This window comes from Eubalaena glacialis, chromosome 4 (assembly GCF_028564815.1).
Source record: "Eubalaena glacialis isolate mEubGla1 chromosome 4, mEubGla1.1.hap2.+ XY, whole genome shotgun sequence".
NCBI classification, from domain to species: Eukaryota; Metazoa; Chordata; class Mammalia; order Artiodactyla; family Balaenidae; genus Eubalaena; species Eubalaena glacialis.
The window spans coordinates 111,340,515-111,363,457 of NC_083719.1; the positions used below are offsets into that span (position 1 = coordinate 111,340,515).

Genomic DNA, 22,943 nt, shown 5'->3' on the forward strand with positions numbered 1-22,943 from the left:
TTTTATGAAAACAAAATTGGAATTACACAGAACTGTGTCTGTTTTTTTTTTTTTTTTCCTCTCCTATGAGTTCACTTATTAAGAAAAACTTCCTGAGGACATTTAACATTCTTTGAAGATTGTTTTAAGGGTGTGGTTCATCACATATTTAGCCAGTCTTCTGTTATTGGGTCTGATTAGATCTAGTTTGCTTCTAATCTGCCAGAGATTTGGAAAAGGGTAACCTAACCTAATTAGTCTTCTATGTTGAATAGAAACAGATAGCTGTGAGTTCGGGCTTTAGCATATTTTCTGGTAGTAAATTGCATAGAACTAAATAAGCCTTTGGTATTATTCACAGTTTTGTGGTAGCAATAAGACTAGAACTGTACATGACATGTTAGTCTATTGGGCCTTGAATTATAATTGTTGCTTGGAGTCAGATTGGTGTAGTGGAGAAGGCATAGGTTTTGGAATTGAGGTTGGGTTTTGAATGCTACTTCTACCACTTAATATCTTTGTGACCTGCATGTTATCTATCTAGGTCTTTGTATCATCTGTAAATTGGGGATTACAATGTCTCTTTCCATAGTGGTTGTAACCATGATTAAATGACACATGCACATTGCCTTGTTTCAGCCTTTTTATGACAGTTTACCAGTTAAATATATATCGTGATAAAATTTTAAATTGGTTAGTTTTTGAATTAATTATCATCTTTTTTCAAAGGTTCTGGCCACTGCATTTGACACAAGACTGGGAGGCAGAAAATTTGATGAGGTGCTAGTAAATCACTTCTGTGAGGAATTTGGGAAGAAATACAAGCTAGACATAAAGTCCAAAATCCGTGCATTATTACGACTGTCTCAGGAGTGTGAGAAACTCAAGAAATTGATGAGTGCAAATGCTTCAGACCTTCCTTTGAGCATCGAATGTTTTATGAATGATGTTGATGTATCTGGAACTATGAATAGGTAATCATGTTAATATTTTGATGGTAAACTGAACTGTGATGTTTCTCTACTTATATTAGCCTTAATTAGCTAATTGTTGAAATCATATGGATGTTATATGATAACTTCAGTTCTATAGGTAAAAATTAGAGGCCATTCAGGATCTTGCCTTTATTTTATTAAAAAAAAAAAATTATTTATTTATTTTTATGTTTGGCTGCGCCTCATGGCACGTGGGATCTTAGTTCCCCGACCTGGGTTCGAACCCGCACCCCCTGCATTGGAAGTGCAGAGTCTTAACCACTGGACCGCCAGGGAAGTCCAGATATTGCCTTTGATGTGAAGGCTGGGTTTGGTTAGTCTAATAATGTAGACTATTAGGTTTAGGTTTGTTCTGGTTATTTGAATATTCCAGGAAATTGGCAGTTCCTTTACTTGTGCATGTATTACACGTGAGTTACCAGTTTCCATAAATTCAGGGCAAAGTGCTTTAATGCAAGATTAAACTGAATTTGCTGTAGTCATTGATTCAGAAATTGGTGTTTTTGAGTAGTTCAGTATCACTTGAGGACAACGGGTCTTCTTGTATAATACTACAAGAATTCTGGGTAACTGACATTTCAGGGCTATCCTCAGAAATACCCAGAATGCTTCTGTTATCTGGTTAGGTTGCTTGGATGTTCTTCAGTATGTGAACTGTACTGGTAGAATTCAGGCAAGACTGATGGCTTGTTTGGAGAAGGGTGGCCTGAGCCATCTTCAGAAAATTGAGATGGAGTCAGAATTGCTTTTAATCTACCAGAATTAGATTACTGTGCCTAGTAACCAGATTTGTAGTCACCTTTCTCTTCTACTTGAAAGTGATGGTTTTCATTTTTATTAAACAACTTTTTGTGTATCTATGATGTGTTAGGGGGAATCATACAGTATGTGTTTGGCTTCTTTTGTGTCTGGCTTCTTTAACTTAATGTTTCCTAGGTTCATGTATTAGTACCTCATTGCTTTTTATGGCAAATAATACTACATTTGTGTGGGTATATCACATTTTATTTTTCCATTCATCAGTTGATGGACATTTGGGTTTCCACCTTTTAGCTATTGTGATGAGTGTTTCTATGAACATTCATGAACAAGTTGTTTGAGTATCTTGTTTTCAGTTCTTTTGGGTACATAGCTAGGAGGGGAATTGCTGGGTCACGTGGTAATCATATGTTTAGCTTTTTGAGGAATCACCAAGCTATTTTCAACGTGTCCAGTGCATCTCTAGTGGCAGTGCACACCTCCCTTCTAAAAGCTCAGAAGGGACTTCCCTGGTGATGCAGTGGTTAAGAATCCGCCTGCCAATGCAGGGTACAGGGGTTCGAGCCCTGGTCCGGGAAGATCTCATATGCCGCGGAGCAACTAAGCCCATGCACCACAACTACTGAGCCTGCGCCCTAGAGCCTGTGAGCCACAACTGAGCCCTCATGCCACAGCCACTGAAGGCTGTGCGCCTAGAGCCCATGCTCCGCAACAAGAAAAGCCACTGCAATGAGAAGCCCACGCACTGCAACGAAAGGGTAGCCCCCGCTCCCTGCAACTAGAGAAAGCCTGTGTGCAACAACGAAGACCCAATGCAGCCAAAGATAAAAAATAAATAATAAATAAATAAATTTATTAAAAAAATAAAAGCTCAGAAATACTTATTTCACATAAAAATGAGTAAAATATAGAGTTACCATATGATTCAGCAGTTCCACTCCATACCCAAGAGAAATGAAAGCACATTTACACAAAAATTTATATATGAATGTTCATAGCAGCACTACTTATAATACCCCCAAAATGGAAACAACCCAAATGCCCATCAACTGATAAAATAAAATGTGATATGTCCATACAATGGAATATTATTTGGCAATTAAAAAAAATGTTGTACAGATGCGTACTGTAGCATGGATGAACCTTGAAAAGTTTATGCTAGATGAAAGAAATCAGTTAAAATGGACTACATTTTGTCTAATTCTATTTATATGAAATGTCCAGAATGAGTGGTTGCCTAGGGCTGGAGGGTTGGTGGGGGAGTTGGGAGAATAATGTTAATGGTGATGAAAATACTCTTATAGGGTGATGAAAATGTTTTAAAATTGATAGTGGTGATGTTTGCACAATTCTGAATATACTAAAAGCCATTGAATTGTACACTTTAAATGTGTCAATTCTATGGTATGTGAATTAAATTTCAATAAAACTTTAAAAAAAGGAACAACCTCTACTGCTGCTGCTGACATCTTTCTAGAATGCTCTCTGTACCTTTGCTTTTCATGTTTTTATTTTGGACATTTTCAAATATGCAGCAAAACTGAAAGAATTTTACAGTGAACATCCTTATCCTGCCACTTAGGGTCTACTGATAACATTAACTGTACTTGTTTTTTCCACATACCTATTGATCTATTCATCTATCCATCCTTCTATCTACCCATCAATTTATTTATTTATTTAGGCAAAGCTAAGAGTTTTAAAAAAATAATCATTCATTCATTCATTCATGCATTCTGCGCCAGGTCTTAGTTGCGGTATGTGGGATCTAGTTTCCCCACCAGGGATTGAACCCGGGCCCCGTCCATTGGGAGCGTGGAGTCTTAACCACTGGACCACCAAACCGTCATTTTAAACTGTTTCGGTTGCTACACATCCTCACCAAATATTGGTATTAGTGATCTTGAATTTTTGCCATTCTGGTGGGTGCATTCTATAACTCCACTATTTTTCTTTCTTTTTTTTTTTTTTTGAGATGTAATTCATAAAAGTCACGCATTTAAAGTATATAATTCAGTGGGTTTTAATATATTCATGGAATTGTGCAGCCATTACCACAACCCAATTTAAGAATATTTTCATCACCTCATAAAGAAACTCTAAATGAGCTATCATTCTGTGAAGAGACATGGAGGAACCTTAAATGTATATTTCTAAGCAAAAGAAGTCAACCTGAAGAGGCTGTATGATTCCAACTATATGACATTCTAGAACTATGTGACATTCTATATGACAACTATATGACCTTCTAGAAAAGGCAAAACTGTGGAGACAGTAAAAAGATCAGTGGTTAGCCAGGGTTCAGTGGAAGGGAGGGATGAATAAGTAGAGTACAGAGGATTTTTAGGGTAGTGAAACTATTCAGTATGATGCTGTAATGGTGAATACTTACACCATCTGTCAAATCATGTAGAACCCTAATTTATACTATCATGTATCAATATTGGCTCATCAGTTGTTAGAAATGTATCTCACTAATGCAAGATGTTAACAGGGGAACTGGGTGTGGGGGTAAGAGGTGTATGGGAATTCTCTGTACTTTTTGTTTATTTCTCTGTAAACCTAAAACCAGTCTAAAAAAATAAAGTGTATTAAAGAGAAAAAAATATCTGTACCCAGTAGCTGTCTTTCCCCATCTGTTCTTCCTCCCCCAAGCCCTAGGCAGTGGTTAATCTACTTTCTGTCTCTTTGGAGTTGGCAGTTCTGAACATTGCATATAAATGGGGTCAGTCATATATAACGTGTTCTTTGTGATCGGCTTATTTCACCTAGCATAATGTTTTCAAAGTTCATCCATGTTCCAGCATGTGTCTGTCACTTTTATTGTTTTTGTTCCTTTTTGCTGAATACACTTGATGGATAATAGGGTTTTTCACACTATTTTGCCTGTGAATAATGCTGATGTGAACATTCATGTGCAAATTTTGTGTGGTCATATGTTTTCAATTGTCTTGGATAGATACCTAGAGTGGAATTGCTGGGTCATATGGGAGCACCATGTATAACATGCTGAGCAATTGCCAAACTCTTGCAAAGTGGCTACACCATTTTACATTCCCACCAGGAATGTATGTGAGATCCAGTTTCTCTCCATCCTTGCCAGTACTTGTTATCTGTCTTTTTGATTATAGAGATTTATTTTACATAAAAGTGGAATGTGATTTAACCTATTATTGTTCTTTTCCATAGAGGCAAATTTCTGGAGATGTGTGATGATCTCTTAGCTAGAGTGGAGCCACCACTCCGTAGTGTTTTGGAACAGGCCAGTAAGTATTATTGTGACTGTTCATCTTGGGCTCTTTGGAAAATGTTAATTACTTTTTTTTTCCCCCAGTTTTACAAATTTTCATTGTATGAACTACTTCAGTGCAATATGAAACTTCTTTTTATCAATATCGTCACCCTGGAGGACCTCCAATAGTGTCTAGGGAAATCTGATAGTTTTCCCAGGAAATGTAATTCAGATTCAAAGATGGATTTAAAGTCTCAGGTATTTCATGGTGGTAAAAATTGTCTTTAGCAGTGTTGCTGTGGTAGTCTTGTAGGTTTTTTTTGTCAGTGAATCTTTTGTTGAAAAATAAGTAAAGAGAGGATATGATAATCACATACTTAATAGGATGCTTTAATTTTATCTTGGGCTAAAAGGTGGAAGTTTGATTTAGGAATGCATTACTAATGTTCCGCAAACCTTTGACAAACCTTTTCCTAGAGTCCACTCTTCTGTTGGTTGCTATTTCATGGTGTTGAGATGTACTCTAATCTTGACACAGGCTCAGCTCTTAAATCAGAATGATTATCACAGATGGGCATGTTCTTTCCATACTGGGTCAGCCCATTTCTTTAAATAGCACTTCTCAACAAATTGTCAGTGTTTGTTGCACAAAATGTGACCAGGAAACCAGGTGGGTTTTGTTTTTTTTTAATTTTTATTTTTGGCTGCGTTGGGTCTTTGTTGCTGCGCATGGGCTTTCTCTAGTTGCGGCGAGTGGGGGCTACTCTTTAGTTGCAGTGAGTGGGCTTCTCATTGTGGTGGCTTCTCTTGTTGCAGAGCATGGGCTCTAGGCATGCAGGCTTTAGTAGTTGTGGCGCACGGGCTTAGTTGCTCTGCGGCATGTGGGATCTTCCCGGACCAGGGATTGAACCCGTGTCCCCTGCATTGACAGGCGGATTCTTAACCACTGTGCCACCAGGGAAGTCCCAACCAGGTGGTATTAAGAGGTGTTTTATGAGTGACAGCAGAGCTTTGGTGTGTACCTTCTCTCCTTCTGATATGAGGAGATTGTACCTGTGTCATAATCTGGCCTATGCTTATACTCTGGCTGCAGTGCTGGAGTGGCTAGATGTGCATCTGCATACTTTTTTTTTTTTCATGCCATGTCAGGGATAATCCAATATTTTGAGGCCCTTTTATTTTCCTTATGGCCAGCTTAATTATTGATGTTTTAACGTTTATTTGTGTGAGGCTGTTTCCAAGATTGTAGGACTTGTGCACTGTAGGACATTAGGTATTCCTGACTCTCACCTCTTAAGTCCCAATATTGTTGTGCCACTCTGCCCTCATTATTTTGAGCACACACCTGTGTGTGTGTGCACGCTCACGTGTTATTGTGGAGGGGATTAGGAGTGGTGGGGTTTTGTTATGCATTTGTGAATTATTTTGTTGTGATAAGACGTTATATTGCTCTTTTTATTTCACTGTAAAATACTAGTTAAAAGATTCTTTTAATATAAACGTCTATTCTAATTGTTTTTAAATAGAGTTAAAGAAAGAAGATATTTATGCAGTGGAGATAGTTGGTGGTGCAACACGAATCCCTGCAGTGAAAGAGAAGATCAGCAAATTTTTTGGTAAAGAACTTAGTACAACACTAAATGCCGATGAAGCTGTTACTAGAGGCTGTGCATTGCAGGTGAGCTTGCTTTCTTTCACAGGTAGCCATTTATATAGGTCATTGTAAATACAGCAGTGGTTTTATGTATCCAGCTAGTCTGAGATTAGCTCAGTGATCTTAAGGTCTAAGATTCTAAAACTTCTGTTTTAAAATTGGTGTCAGAAGTGGTGTTCATAAATGGAATTGTTTGTACTATATAACGTAATAAGATGAAATAAGTTACTAGAAACATACGTAAGCCTGAAATACCACTAGAATTTGGCATATTTGTTGCATGAAGTAGTGTTATACATCAGTTAAATAAAGGTTGAGGTTAATGGAAAAGTAATAAGGAATAGCTAGATTATATGGGTGGTTTGACAAATGATAGACATTTATAAAACCACTTATTTAGGTACTATTAAGTTATTAATGTAAATAGATGTCTTCTGAAGTCATTCTTTATAGGTATTGTAATAATTAGTTCGTATGCCTACTTGTCAAATGGAATTTTTAAAAATTATTATTCTAGTGTGCAATCTTATCGCCTGCTTTCAAAGTCAGAGAATTTTCTATCACTGATGTAGTACCATATCCAATATCTCTGAGATGGAATTCTCCAGCTGAAGAAGGGTCAAGGTAATAATGTTTTTTAATCATTTTTGTACTTAAGTGTTAAGTCTTAGAAAATACTCTCCATTTCAAGTTATACACATCTGTAATATTTTGCTGTAGTGCATGAAGCAAAGTGATTATTTAGTCATTCATCAGAATAAGTTTGTGTCCTTACTAGCTTCTTTTATTTGATCCTGCTGAAATAATTGGTGCCTTTTATGTACTGATTGAAGTATATATATATATGTTTAAAACTGACACTAGACACACACACACACACACATATACATATTTTTTTTCTTGGGAACTCTTATAATCTGCAAACAGTGCCAGTTGAGAAGAGTAACTAGAACTATACGGTAATTACAAACCTAGAATACATGGGTAAAAAGTGTTAGCAATGTCCTAAATTTGTGTTTTTGTCTTTTTCCTCTGTTCAGTGACTGTGAAGTCTTTTCAAAAAATCATGCTGCTCCTTTCTCTAAAGTACTCACATTTTATAGAAAGGAACCTTTCACTCTTGAGGCCTATTATAGCTCTCCTCAGGATTTACCCTATCCAGATCCTGCTATAGGTAAGTAAAGAGTTGAGAATTAAAAAAAAAAAGAAAAGAAAAATTATGTGTGCTTGGGAGAACTGGAATAGCAAAGCAAGTAGAGTATGCTGAAACTTAGGTATTTTAGATCACATGCACAAAAAAACCACTTTCAGTCGTATTACCAGGTTTAGAACCAGCAGGATGGTCATTATTTAATTGGATCTCCTATTGTGGGCTGTAGTTCTTGTTTTCTTTTTTTTTTAATTAAAATTTTTTTTAGTTTAATTTTTATTTTTATTGATTGATTGATTGATTGATTGACTGATGCTCTGTGCGGCTTGCGGGAAGTTAGTTCCCCGACCAGGGATCGAACCCACGCCCTCGGCAGTGAAAGCGCAGAGTCCTAACCACTGGACCGCCAGGGAATTCCCTGGGCTGTAGTTCTTGGTTAATGCACATTATTGTTATACCTTGTGCATAATGTGGTGCTAGTTACTGAAAGGAGTTGAAGAGATTCAATTCTGACCCTAACATAGAGTTAGGTGTACACAGAAAATCATTAAGAAATTGTCATAATCAGTATCACAGGTTATGGAACCATGTTGGCTTGAGTCTTCATTGACTCTGAGAAACTTAGAATCTGGATATAATACCAGTCGAGGAGAGAGAAACTAGAGTTAACATGATAATTACAGAACTAGAATACATGGGTAAAGTATTAGGAATATCCTGAATGGCACTTAGAAGCTTGGAAAGTTAACCTACTCTGTTTTCCTCATTTGTAAAACAGGACTAGGTGTGATAATTCATACTTTACAGAGTTTTATGAATTAAAAAACATAAACAAAACCCTGGTATAGTAACTGAATCTAGAAATGGCAGTTTCTTGATAAGTGACAAGCAGTATGGAATCACTGGGGTTTTCAGTAGAAGAAAGTGGGACAAATCTATTCTAGGAATTTATCTGGCAGTAGCCTATAAAGATGAATTGGAATAAGGCACTGGAGGGAAGGATATGTTTGAAGAGTTAGGAGGTACTTGAGTCCTTAATTGAGACAAGATAAATAAGAGTTTGACTATATGTGAGAGAAGAAGGAGAAATCTGATGATTTAGTAAGATTCTAAGAGTGCCCACTTTGCTTATTTGAAGTATCATGTTACTGACCTTTCACTGAGAAATGGACATAACCTGGCAGTATGGGCATGTATTTGTGTTTGAATTCATCCTCTTAGGTTATGTGTTCTCTTTTGTCTTTCTTATGTCCTTAGCTCAGTTTTCAGTTCAGAAAGTCACCCCTCAGTCTGATGGCTCCAGTTCAAAAGTGAAAGTCAAGGTTCGAGTAAATGTCCATGGCATTTTCAGTGTGTCCAGTGCATCTCTAGTGGAAGTGCACAAGTTTGAAGAAAATGAGGAACCGATGGAAACAGATCAGAATGCAAAGGAGGAAGAGGTAATCTAGACAATCTTATACCATTTTAGGCCATTCATAATGGCTCAGAGGTGACACTTGTCTAGAAATTCTAGCAAATAGACTGGGTGACAGAGCTGCTGAGAGTAGGTTTGCATGCATACCCCACCATATGTGAACTAACACAAAGTCTTTATACAGAATTTGTATAGAAATGGGACATAGTTGGCTTCCTCCTTCAGACCATGCACCTCTCAATTTTGACTTATTCTTGGTTCTTTCTGATTACTGGAGAATGCTGAGTCTCAGTTGATTATTTCCACAAGTAGCATAGAATTCACACTTATTTGTTGGAATCATGCACTGGGTCTTGTACTTATTGTGTATAAAAATCAAGGATTTATAAAACTATAAGTGTTTGGGGTCTCATCCCCACAGATTTTGTTTGACTTGGTCTGGGCTAGAGCCCAGGTGTCAGTTTTAAAAGCCTCCGAGGTCATTATAATGTGCTGCAGGCATTGAAAGCCAGTGTGGTTCAAGGTCTCTACAAACTTTTCCCTTCTTTGTCATTTCTGTCAGCCTTTGTTCTTTTAACACCTTTAACAGAATTTTCAAGGTGTCCACCTCCCCTAATGTACACAGTGGTTGTACTTTTGAGGATGGAAAGGCTGATTTAAAAACTGCTAGAAAAAGTTAAGACTTTTGAGAGAAATGTATTCATGAGGAAGCTAGGAGAAACTCATGCTTTCTTCAGATTTTATTGTGTTAAATATTGCCACGCTGTGTGCTTATAAGTACTGCTATGGTTTTACAATGTAGTTCTATAGCCGCTCTTATTTATATAAGGGCAAGGCAAGAGTTATTTCCATTGTACAGATGTAGTAACCGAGATCCAGAGAGGAAAACTTTCATGTTCTAGGTGTAACGTATGTGTTATAGCTGGAATTTGAGTCTGCGTTGTCTGATTGTTGGTAATTAGCAGGAATTGCACATCATGTGATTTTGCCAATGTGTCATGAAGGTTGCTTAGTATTTCACTAGTATTTCCTAGTTTCAGGATTTGATGTGACCTGTTTTTCAGAAGATGCAAGTGGATCAGGAGGAACCACATGTTGAAGAGCAACAGCAGCAGACACCAGCAGAAAATAAGGCAGAGTCTGAAGAAATGGAGGTATGAATTGTGTTTTAGAGTATGATTTGCTGTCTTTTTACATAATGGTTTTGGCTGACATATGTCTTGGAAAGGAATTACATTAGAAATCTTCATTTATCTGAACAGTCTTTAAAGCAAGATTTTGTAGTATGGTTGGAAAGTATCTTTGGCAAAATGGTCTTTGAACTTTAGTCTGGATGGTTTGTGGGAAGAAAGCACTCAGAAGCCCTAGTTTTACTAGGCTAGTGATTGGTTCATGCTGGTTTCTGAATGGCTGTTACTAATAGTCATCCTACCCATAATTTATTCTTTACTAATAAACAATGAAAGATGGTTTTTTCAAATTTTGTCAACTCTCTGAAACTTCTCTTTTTGTTGAAATACACTGTTTTAAATAATAATGTTTTGAAATATATTTTGTAAATAATGTTAATATTTGTCCCAAGTATTTAAATGAATATGTAGCATTTTTGGATCCTTTACAACCTGTTCTTTAACTTTCGAGTTTTCATGTTTAAATTTTGTCATCAGCATTGAAAACAGCTTTTCTTTCAAATTATTTATGACATTGCAGTGTATAATTTCACCTTTTAAGGTATTTCTGATTGTGGCATTTAAAAAAGTTTGGCAGAGCCTTTAGGAGCCTTAAGTCTGGTACCCATTTTCATATCAGTTAACAAATTTTATTCCTTTAGCCGTGCAAATAATTGTAAAAAAAAAATGGCAGAGGAAATCATCCTCATAGATGCTTCAGTGTACTGTAGGCCTTTTCCAAGGTGGAAGACCTGTTATAGCCTGGGTTGGGGGCAGCAGTGGGCAAGAGAAGTACGTATTTTTCTGTGTTTGGGAAGGTTGGGGAGGAGAAAGAGAGGTGGACCCGCCTGCCTGCCCCCCGCCCCCCCCCCCCCCCCGCCCCCCGCCCAATGCTGTGGAGCTGTGGCAAGTTTCATGGGGTTTGTTATTTATGTTGCTTCCCTGAGGTGGCTCGGGAACTGACGCCTTTCATAGTATTGTTTCTAAGGGAAATAAAATACAAATGATACATAAATCAGCCCTGATTTAAGATTTGGACAGGAAATGGGGAAATGACTTTGTATTCTAGATTACTTGAAAGTTACAAATAAAAAACAACTGGAATGGATATTTTTCTAATTTGTGGATCAGCAAGAGCTTTCAAAGTGTAAAAGCAATGAAAGTAATCACAAAGGAAAAGGTGGATAGATTCAACAATAAAAGCTTGCATAGACAAATAATAGAAGATTAGAAAAAAACTAGAAGAGTCAATCACTTAGGGGGGAAAATCACAAAGATCCCAAGAGAACGCTGGATGAAATATGACTAGGCAATTTGAAGAAATAAGTATGCCTTATAACTGTGTGAAAAAAGGTTATTGACCCAACGAAAATAATAGATCATGGTAAATGAATTCCTTTTTTTGGCCAGGGTACAGTGGAATGGATTCTGTTACTCCTTGTGAGAATGTAAATAGGTGCAGATACTCTGGAAGTCATATTACTACTGGATTTCTGATCCTTAAAAATTTCATACCCTCTCCCCACTAATTTCCTCTGCATGTTCATATGTTTAGATAAGAGTGGAAGTAAATTAGAGAATATTTAATAGTGATTATATGTTGACAGTGGGATTTTGGGAGGTTGTTTTTGTGTGTATGTATGTATATGTATGTAAATAAGTGTATGTGTGTGTACAGATCAGTAGTGTTAAGTATAATCACATTGTGCTACAGTCTTTTTCATTTCGCCAAACTAAAACTACCTATTAAGCAACAATTTCCCATTCCTCTATCCTTCCTCCCCCCGTCCCCTGGCAACCACCATTACTTTCTATCTCTATGGATTTGACTATTTATAGTCAAAAATATTTATATTTTTAACTTTCCAGATATTGTAAGAACACAAACTAAGTTAATAAAAAAGCAAAACCAGCCTTTGAAACATGACTCATTTGGAAGTTTAAGAGTCTGTATAAGTGTTCTTAATGATTTCTGTTATTTTAGACTTCTCAAGCTGGATCAAAAGACAAAAAGATGGACCAGCCCCCTCAAGCCAAGAAGGCAAAAGTGAAGACCAGTACTGTGGACCTGCCAATTGAGAATCAGCTGTTATGGCAGATAGACAGAGAGATGCTCAACTTGTACATTGAAAATGAGGTGGTTATTTTAAGTCTTTTAGAACAATAAGCTAAAAAGTTAACGTGACCGTAGTGTTCAAACTCTGTGTCTAGTGACCTTCATGTATTTTAGGTTGTATGGGGTTTGAGAACAATTTTAGATTTTGGGGTATTGGAGGACAAGTTTAATAGATCCCAAGACATAACATCAAAATTCTTTTATGGTGATATTATGTCTTTATTGCTAAAAACTCTGTTATGAGATCTTTGACATTTAGGGGAGGTATCATTCATGTTTGGGTGTGTGAGTTTGGTTGTTCACTAGCGATTGGGATGTTTGAGGCCAGGGTCAGGGAAGTTGATCAGCAGGAGTAATCACATTAGCCTTAATATTTTGTTTATTAGTTCCTTTCCCTGTTGCCAGTCAATATGTAACTAGTTATGGTGAGCGATGCAAGGTTTGGGACCCTGGAGCACAGTTATTCAATTAATTATTGTCTGTGAGGTTTCTCATCATATGTACATTGGATCTTAGAATAGTTTTGTTTCATAGACCCTTTAGCATCTATACTATATGAATAATTTGATTTTCCTGGGTATGTAATACAAGCAGAGTATACTCACCTTGTGACATTGAACTAATAGTTTCTTAAAGTTCTCTTGTCTTAATTTCTTTTCCTTATTTTTGCTTTTGCGTTTCAACATCTTGATATTTCTTCTATTGCTCTTTTTTTCTAAGCACACCCACAGAACTCTCACTTGATCTTCATAATTTACTAAGGACTGATGCTTCCAGCTCTCTTTCCGTGGATGATTCGCAGAACTAAAAGGATTTGAGGAAGAAGGCTTCTCTACCTTTATATTACTTAATAGTTAAGGGGAAATTGTCTCAGTTTTCTGAATATCTGACTGTACTGTTCACAGGGTAAGATGATCATGCAGGATAAACTAGAGAAGGAGAGGAATGATGCTAAGAATGCAGTAGAAGAATACGTGTACGAAATGAGAGACAAGCTTAGTGGTGAATATGAGAAGTTTGTGAGTGAAGATGTAAGTATGTGCCGCAGTGTGCCTGCTTAGTGTGCGTCTTCCGGCAGGATCCTTAAATGTAGTTAACAAGGGAAGTTTGTATCGGTAGGTATACAAAAAAATGATTAAAAATGCACTTTTTTGGGGGGAAGTTTTATATCGTTTTATTTTCTATTGATGGAGTGTTTCCCAAAGGTTAGACTTTGTGCATCACTCTTTTTTTGGTGTGTCACTTTTTGATACATTTTTGCATGCTATTATTTACCTAGTATTTTTCTTTAAATCAGCTTACTTTTCCCTGATGTTTATTTTAACTCACTTCTTAAAAAAAATTCAGTATAATTGACATATAAATTTATATTAGTGTCAGGTGTACAACATAATGATTCGATGTTCTTATACATTGTGAAATGATTACCACAATAAGTCTAGTTAAACATCCATCACTACACGTACTTAAAACATTTTTTTTCTTGTGACGAGAACTTTTAAGATTTATTCTCTTAGTAACTTTCATATATGTACTACAGTATTATTAACTATGTAACTCACTTAGTTTTAAATGTAGTTTTTAATTCTGAAATTTTCAAACATATCCATATGTCCCCTACAGCGGAGAAAATAGTGTAATAAACCCCCTTGTACCTATAAAACAAGATAACATTTTGTCAATCTTGTTTTCCATATCCCCATCTCTCCACTCCCCCGTATTTTAAAGAAAATCCATATATATCATAGTCTGTGCCTGTTTCTTCATTTGTGAATCAACTGATTTTTGACTGACTAAATTGCAATGTTTCCTTCATCTTTAGGACCGTAACAGTTTTACCTTAAAACTAGAAGATACTGAAAATTGGTTATATGAGGATGGAGAAGACCAGCCAAAGCAAGTTTATGTTGATAAATTGGCTGAATTAAAAGTGAGTGACTCTTGAAAGCAGAAATGCTGTAGTTTCCATGGAGAGTATCTCAAAATTGAGAGTAATTCTCATGTTAAGTAATTGAAGGCAGGTTGAAAGTGACTGAAGAGCTATACTTTTTATCACTTAGGTTCACTGTCTTTCTTTTAGAACTTTGTAATAGCAAAAGAATTTTTCTGAAAATTGAGTTTAGACCTAAACTGTTTCACTGAATTGGAGCTTGAGTATGTTCTTGGTGTCAAGAGATTGAAAGACTAGCAAGATGCATCCCTGTCCTAAAGGTACTTGCAATGCAGTTGGAGCAGGGCTGCGTGTATACAGCTTTGATTCTCAATAGAGCAGAAGCGTCTGGTTTTGTATGTAAAGAAGCTGATAGTTACACCTTAGAGTTAAAAGCACAAAGAATTATTTAAAGTTGGAGGCTTTTGTTTGGAAAAAGATGCAAATACACAAGAAGAACTTTTTGCATTTCTCTGGATTACTTAGTTTCTTGTCAAACTGGGCCATTGTGACTAACCTCTGGAATGGAATTGCTGAAGGACAGTGCCTGCAGTTTCCTGTCATTCTGGCAAGAATATTAAGAGTCTCCAGTGAGATCCTTCCCATTGAGGTTTTTGATTTACTCTTTATTATGGGAGATGTCCAGCACATGAAAGTAGACAGAATAATAGCTTCAACTGTTGTCAACTTATGTCCGGTTTTGTTTCATTTCTGCTCCTTTCCACTCCCAGTTATTTTAAGCAAGTCTCTCAGGTTATATTTAATCCAAAAATATTTCAATGTGTATTTAAAAGAAAATGTAGCCTTAAGCTGTACCATTATCACACGCATAAAAATTCCTTAATACCACCATATTTTCAGTCCGTTTTCAGGTTCCAGTTGCTTCATAAATTATTTTTTAGTTTGTTTGACTCAGGATCCAAACAGGGTCCATACATTCTGTTGATATGTCTCTTAAATCTGTGTCTGTAGTTCTCCTTCCATCATTTCTCCTCCCTTACTTAGTTGATGAAAAAACTTGATCATTCGTGCTGGAGGATTTATTCCTGGTCTGAATTTTGCTCCTTTTCAACTCTGGTGTTTAATCTTATCTGGTAAATTGATGGTTACAGCTGGAGGCTTTGTCAGATACAGGTTTAAAAAAATTTTTTGTTTTTATTTTTTCAAGTGTACTTCATGTATGGTGTTGTATATCACTGTCTGGAGGCACCTAATTTTTGGTGTCTCCCTAATGTATTTTGAGAACTAGGGTTCAAGTGACAAGTTGAAGTGGCTCCACTTGGAACAGTATTGAGGTATATTCTCATGTAGACTGAGGATATATTTCAATTGGCTGGGGAAAAATATTCAACTTCTTATATATAGAACATGGAGATTAAATGTATTTTAATTCATAATCAATCTTAGTAGAAAGATACTACTCTTACAGTTTAAACTCCCCTGTGAAGAATTTGTATATTCTCTCTTCTGTTAAGAATCTAGGTCAGCCTATTAAGATACGATTCCAGGAATCTGAAGAAAGACCAAAATTATTTGACGAACTAGGGAAACAAATCCAACAGTATATGAAAGTAATCAGCTCTTTCAAAAACAAGGTATCTTTTTTTTTTTTTTTTGTCTCCTCTTCCCTACTGTTGTTTCGGTAGAGTTAAGTTTTGAGACATTTACGTAGCAGTTCTTTGTCTTCTTTTTAACTGTTGTTTAATGATAGTATTTTCTTTTTGGATGTTAATGTAATGTATAATATTTTATATAATCTTACTAAGAACCCTGGGATTTGCTGCTTCTCTTTAATAAGGGGACTATGGAATTGAGCAATATTATTCAGCTTCCTTTTCTTGTTATGAAATGTTTGATCATTGACTTAACTTGCTCTATTTTGGTGTTAGAACACATTAGGCAAATAATTAAGTTTGTTATACAGATGTAGGACTGTCTCAACAATAAACTACTTTCATTTTTTTTTGAGCACTATATGATATATATTCCATAAATATATTATCTGATTAAATTTTCACAGTACCCTTATGAAGTAGGTGGTAGTATCAACATTTATAGATAATTTCTAACTTCTTTAATCCTCACCCAAGGTTACTACTGGGGGAGCTGGGATTTGGCCTGAGGTCTGATTCCAAAGTTTGGATTGCTCCCAAACTTTGGTAAATAGTTTGGTTAACTCCACTATTATACTCCAGGTTCTTGATGTATTGTCAGTGTAAGAAACTTTAAGACAGATAAATTGAGCTTTCTAAAAAAATTACTTTTAATTAAAAAATTTTGCTTCTGAAAGGCCTCTTTTAAAAAACCGTACTCATTATTATTTTGGTTCCTAGCAAGGATGCCTAAACCTCAGGTCTCATACCTAATGACATGTAATTTTTTGTTTTGCATTGTGAAATTATAAGATTTTGTGTAAAGCATGTGCTATTTATACTGCTGAAGCATTTTAATTACCACCTTGTGTAATTTTGGCCTTTAAATGTATTTCCTCTGTTTTAAAAATTGGGGTTACTTTTCTGAATTTTTCGGGAATTGAATGTCTATGTAGTTTGTGAGGCTAGATGGGCTTCATTTTGGGAAAGATTGTAACTTTTTGAAAGATGGTAAAGAACTAGACAATATTTGAGTAGGGACAGTATCATCCTTTGACACTTGTCTGGTTGGCTACTGGTTGCAGGAGGACCAGTATGACCATTTGGATGCTGTTGACTTGGTGAGGGTACAGAAAAGCACGAATGAGGCCATGGAGTGGATGAATAACAAGCTGAATCTGCAGAACAAGCAGAGTCTGACCGTGGATCCAGTTGTCAAGGCAAAAGAGATTGAAGCTAAAATTAAAGTAATGTATGATTTTAAAGATTTAATAGTCTTTTCTAGTCAGTCTCATTATTTATTATTAATAGGAGAGAATTTCATTATTGCATCTTTGCTTCTGGCTTGGGGATAGGGTCGGAGAGGGTGGACTTGGATTTTAGTATGCCATGTAAAATTTGTTACAAGAAACCACAGTTTTCTCTCCTATTGTTCTAGGAGCTGACGAGTATCTGTAGCCCTATAATTTCAAAGCCAAAACCCAAAGTGGAACCTCCAAAAGAGGAGCAAAAAAATGCAGAGCAGAATGGACCAGTGGATGGACAAGGAGACAGCCCAGGCCCTCAGGCTGCTGAGCAGGGTACAGACACAGCTCTGCCTTCGGATTCAGACAAGAAGCTTCCTGAAATGGACATTGATTGATTCCAACAATTGTTTATATTAAAACAGACTATTATAAAGCTTTAAGTTGTCAACTTTGTTCTAAATATCAACTAGAGCAATTAAATACTGGAGATTTCTTAGTTTTTAGGGGATTTGGTGGGGGGGATATAGGTAATGTATGGAGCATTTTGAGTTCGAAATAGTTAGATACAGAAATGAAGTGCATTGTATCTTTTTCATAATGGTACTATTTAGAAGCCCAGTTAGTCTTACTGAGCTTATGCTTCACTCCTTTTATGTTTAATCATGCTTATACAAAGAGAAGTTTGTTTTAGAAAGTTGAGCTATAGCACAAGCTATACCTAGCTATCAAGCAGACTTTTTGTTGCAGGAACTCTAATTGTGCTTCACAAATCTGCTGTGGAGATTGCCACAAAGGCTCCCCGCTTGGTGTGGGGATGGGGGAGGGGTCTCCCTCTGTTTCTGAGGACTAGAGAGCATGGCATGGATTAACAGAGAACAACAAAGGTATGCTCTGAGCTTCTTCACGTGTGAGTCAGCTCCGCTGGGACTCCCACCCCGTCTTCCTATCTTCCCATCTTCCCCGAGTTAAAGGAGCTCCTATTACAAATGACGTGTGTTGCTCCTGGGAAAATAGATCCTTTCACGTGGAGCAAGTTGTTAACTGAGGACTTTAGACCTGGAGGCTCTTCCTGAGAATGTATGTTCCTGAAAGTATGTCCACTAATACCCCAAGTATCAAAGTCTAAATAATTTTCTCTTCGGAAGGTTAGAATTGGGTAGATGTACTGTTGGATATAGGCATGGTAAATTTAACTGAGGGATTGATTCTTGTTAATTATGGTGTGAAGATTTGTATCCTGGCCTGCTTATTCAGGTTAGAGATGTTCTGTGTAAATTTGAGGTATAGCTTAAAGTCTTACGACAAGAGTTAAAAGTTCTTTTTTGCTCATTCACAATCACTTATGTGTTGTGTTAATATCTGTCATGAATCTGCCAATTTGTATGTGTTAAACAGCGGACAGATCATACAAAAAACTAAGATGCACTGGATTGTACTGGATGAGTCTGAAATAAGTGTTAAAGAAGTGTGGTGCTGACTTTAGCAACACCTCATTCTTACTGTGCAGCCAGTGTCAGGAGCACCAAAGCATTCCCTGTGACTGCCCTTTGGGCCGTGTTGATAGGAGTGAGGCATTTTGGAAACTAAGGGAAACCTGTAGTATTAGAGGCCAGAGCTGGTACCTGCCCTAGAAACTGTTAAAATCTTTGTTGGTTACTTTTTGGACCTTTGTAATTGTTAATCTGTATAACAGAGCTGCTCTGTTAATTTTGGCCTATGTTGTTAGAAATAAGATTATACCTTGCATATCTAGAATAAGTTTCTGTCCATCTCTGCACTAAAAAATTTAGAGGGTTACAAGCTCTACAGTGCTATAGAGAAACATCACTTAGAGGAGGAAGGTGGAAGTGTATTTATGTTGGAGTGTAAGCATGTGTGGAAGCCTCGCAGCACCAGGACTTGGCCCTGTTCTTAGAGCCTCCTCTATCCATTCTCTACTTGTCCTGCTTCAAGAGTTCCAGCTGGCCTGCTGTGAGGCCAAGAGCTACTTAGGAGTGCTGGCTGCAGGATTAAGCCAATTCTTAGGCAACTGACTCAGTTCCTAATGGCCATTTCTTCTAAAAATTTTCTTCTGTGTGTGGGGGCGGGTGTGGGTCTTGGGATGGGGGTGAGTTTGAGGTTTAAAGTTTAAACTAGAAATAAGATGATGTGGTCTGCTTGCTCTCTGTTTAGATAGGCTTTAAGACCAATTGGATTTACATGGAGGCCAGGCCAGAGAATGGTAATCTATGAGTTGTGTGCAGACAAGCATTAATCCAGGTTGCATTGTCCAAATTGGTTTGTTAAAGCTCCAGGTTACGTTCTTACACAAAGAAAAACATTCAGTAAACATGAGACGAGTTTTAGGAAAACTTAATAAAAAGAAACCTGTCTTACACTCAAAGGAATGGTTTTCTTAATTTCATAATGAAGGGTGTGTATGTGTGTATGTTTGTATGTTTTTGTGTTTTAAATAAAAACTCTTCTCTAGAGGTAAGAGTCCTCTAAGCTAAATTCCAAGTAGTTAACATTTGTCAGAGACCTCCATTCTGAAGAACATTGGAGGCTTAGCACACTGGGTGGTAAGAAGTAGCTCTTTCCATACTTATTCTCCCATGCTGAGTCTTGGCCCAGTTCTCTGACTTAGAAATCCTTACCTTGCTCCTGTGACTGGGCCTTTGAGGGTTTTGATATTAGCAGGAAGTGGGTTACGGCCCTATAAAGGCCAGTGCCAGGACTGATGACTGCCCCTTCAAAGAACAGGACATGGCCCAGAATGTGCTCGTAACAGTTGTTACCAGTGACAGTTCCAACGGTGTGTGCATGCATGTGCGTCTTGGTGTGTATGTGGGGTGGTGTTGAGTGTTGAAAGGGGGTGAAGCCACCAGAAGAGACCCTAACTATACAAAGCATAGGGCCTAGATGGGGAGGGGTCTGGGGCCTTCCTCCCTGTAGTCCTGCTACTTAATAGTCCCGGTGCCAGGCCTACCAACAGGGCCTGTGCCCGCCACCTTCAAGAAGTGTCTGGAGTAAAGTTTTTGTTTTTCTGGGCCTCTGTCTTAGGGAGAAGAGTGGACACCTAGTAATATGAGTGGGAAGCCAGCTAGCTAGTGATTATCCAGAGTGTAGCCATTTTATAGGGCTGTTGGAATCACCTGGAAAGAGTAGCATACCTGTTTACCCAGGAGAGATACCAGCATCCCTGCTGTCACTGGGGAAGAGGGTGTTGGAGGCAAGCCAGGGCTGGTGGGAGGGTTTTGCAATGGGGCAGCTTCAGCTTAATGTGAAGGACTTCTTTTATGGCTCCCATCGGGTTGGTGAGAATTCACACAGAGGCTTTAGACCAGTGGCCTTTGAGATGCCTATCAAACATCTTGAGGGGTTTTTGTTGGGGCGCTGTCAGAGGTGGTAGGGCTGAGAGACTGGAGTCCTGGTGTGGTGCACTGGGGCTTTTAGCCTGACCTGAGAGTGACAATGTTTTAGGGATGCTCATGTGATATGTGCAGAGTGAGTGGGGCCTGGGGGAAGTTGGAGGTAGTGGAACTTTTAAAATAATCCACGTTTTAGGGGGATGAGCCAAATGAAGGGGGAAATGGTAAGTCTTGGTACGGGAGGAAGGGGGAAGATGGAAAAGTGACTTTAAAACAAAACCATGCTGTTAGAAGCAGAGGAAGTAGTTAACCTTTATGGGGTAAGGACAAGGGAACTCAGGCTAGGCTTCAGGAGCCTATTGACATTTTATATTGATCTGGCTTTTGGTAGTACACTTTGTATACTTGATTGATTTCAATCATTTTTCTTTAGCTTTAACAGATCATTTCTTATGTAAAATTATAAAACAGGTTATAAAACAATACGCACAGCTTCCCATGTTTGGAAAGAACATGGAATGTGTTTGCATAAATATCAAAACTGGATAGGTGTTTCAAAATGAAATGGTTTTCTCCCAGTGTGGGATTGTGAGTGATTTCTGTAAGTTTTTGCTTGTTTGTATTTTCTAAGATTTCTGTAATAAGCATTTTGGAATTTTATAATGTTAAACAAATTAAAAATATATTTCAAAAAGAATGGCTCCAAGGTTTCAAACCTGGAATAAAAGACGTAATAGACATGTGGAGCTTCCGGTCTGCAGGAGTCAGTGCAGATGTTTATGAGAGTCTGGATAAGATTAGGAGCTTGTACAGACATGGAATCGAGAGATCCTGAAGCTACAGTTGGATGTGGAAGGAAGCTTTGGGGGTCAGGGTTTGTTCTTCCTGCTTTAGAGAGTAAAGGATGGTGTTTGGCTGTGTCAGGAAGAGGAAGTGGAAGCTTTGAAGGAAACAAGCAGCTGCCAGAGGGGAATGATCATCCATGAGGCATGTTAGGGAGGAGGGAGATTTGAGAAGTGAGAGGTGGCAGTGGCCAGTGAGGTTAGATGCTGAGAGGATGCTTTAGAAGGGGGGTAGCTGGGCTTTGTGGGCGTGCAGTGAGGCCTCAGGTGGAGGAGAGTATCTGGTCAGGAAGCTTGGCCTAGTTGAAATGAGGGATCTACTTGGGGAGGAAGGAGGTTGGCAGCATCCTAGGCCCGCTGTCTTGTGTGCAAAAGGGGATAGTTTCCTCCAGTTACCCGGAGACCATGGCATTCCTTTCCTGGGTGGTGCTCCCTTGCCTCTGGCTGGAGCAGCCCTGGGATATGACCCTCAATGCCCTGGTCCTCTGAGCTGGATTACTGCAATTTGGAGCAGGTGCCATAACTGTAGAAATGAAGGAGGTGACCTCTTAAGCAGCAGGGTAGGAGGCAAAATGGAAAAACGGCCATGAGCAACATTTCCAGAATGGTAACGGAGGGAATACATTTCTGGGGGATCAGGGAAGGGAAGATCTCAGAGGATGTGAAAATACAGACTGCTTTCCAGATCAGTCCAATAGCCATGAGCAAGTGCCACGCTAGTCCTGACCTTGTCACTCCAGTTTTGACACATGCTATAAGGGCAGGGAGGGAGAAAAGGGGAAATACTTCTAACCTGGGATTTGCCAGGTTCAAGGACAACAAGCAGAAAAAAAAATGGAGCTATGTTTGGGGCCATTTCCATGAGTTGTGTCCGTGTGTACATCCTTCAAAGGCCAGGTAGACTGGTAAGATTTGGAGTCCTGGATCAATGGAGGGAGAGAGAGCACTTAAAATTCTTATCACAAGTAAGCAGGCCCTTACCTACCGCATACATTGTTTTTTACACCTGCACATTATTTATTTTAATTAATTAATTAAGTTTTGGCTGTGTTGGGTCTTCGTTGCTGTGCGCGGGCTTTCTCTAGTTGCGGTGAGCGGGGGCTACTCTTCGTCGTGGCGCACGGGCTTCTCATTGCGGTGGCTTCTCTTGTTGCGGAGCACGGGCGCCTGGGCTCTAGGCGCACGGGCTTCAGGAGCTGTGGCTCGAGGGCTCTAAGCGCAGGCTCAGTAGTTGTGGCACACAGGTTTAATCGCTCCACGGCATGTGGGATCTTCCCGACCCAGGGATCGAACCCGTGTTCCCTGCATTAGCAGACGGATTCTTTTTTTTTTTTAAACATCTTTATTGAAGTATAATTGCTTTACAATGGTGTGTTAGTTTCTGCTTTATAACAAAGTGAATCAGTTATACATATACATATGTTCCCATATCTCTTCCCTCTTGCATCTCCCTCCCTCCCACCCTCCCTATCCCACCCCTCTAGGTGGTCACAAAGCACCGAGCTGATCTCCCT

At 38.2% G+C, this 22,943-nt stretch overlaps 1 protein-coding gene across 1 annotated transcript in view; it reads left to right on the forward strand.

Annotated features, from left to right (window-relative positions):
* The window catches only part of HSPA4 (heat shock protein family A (Hsp70) member 4), a 42,155-nt gene extending 22,535 nt beyond the window's left edge, over window positions 1-19,620 (forward strand). Inside the window, exons 7-19 of the mRNA XM_061189597.1 lie at window positions 709-953; window positions 4,923-4,999; window positions 6,492-6,643; window positions 7,137-7,243; window positions 7,660-7,793; window positions 9,027-9,208; window positions 10,248-10,337; window positions 12,337-12,489; window positions 13,374-13,499; window positions 14,291-14,398; window positions 15,874-15,993; window positions 17,076-17,237; window positions 17,429-19,620. Of these exons, the coding sequence (XP_061045580.1) occupies window positions 709-953; window positions 4,923-4,999; window positions 6,492-6,643; window positions 7,137-7,243; window positions 7,660-7,793; window positions 9,027-9,208; window positions 10,248-10,337; window positions 12,337-12,489; window positions 13,374-13,499; window positions 14,291-14,398; window positions 15,874-15,993; window positions 17,076-17,237; window positions 17,429-17,632 (1,860 nt within the window). The 3' untranslated portion in view covers window positions 17,633-19,620. The remainder of the gene's footprint in view (window positions 1-708; window positions 954-4,922; window positions 5,000-6,491; window positions 6,644-7,136; window positions 7,244-7,659; window positions 7,794-9,026; window positions 9,209-10,247; window positions 10,338-12,336; window positions 12,490-13,373; window positions 13,500-14,290; window positions 14,399-15,873; window positions 15,994-17,075; window positions 17,238-17,428) is intronic.
* The last annotated feature ends 3,323 nt before the right edge of the window (window positions 19,621-22,943 follow it).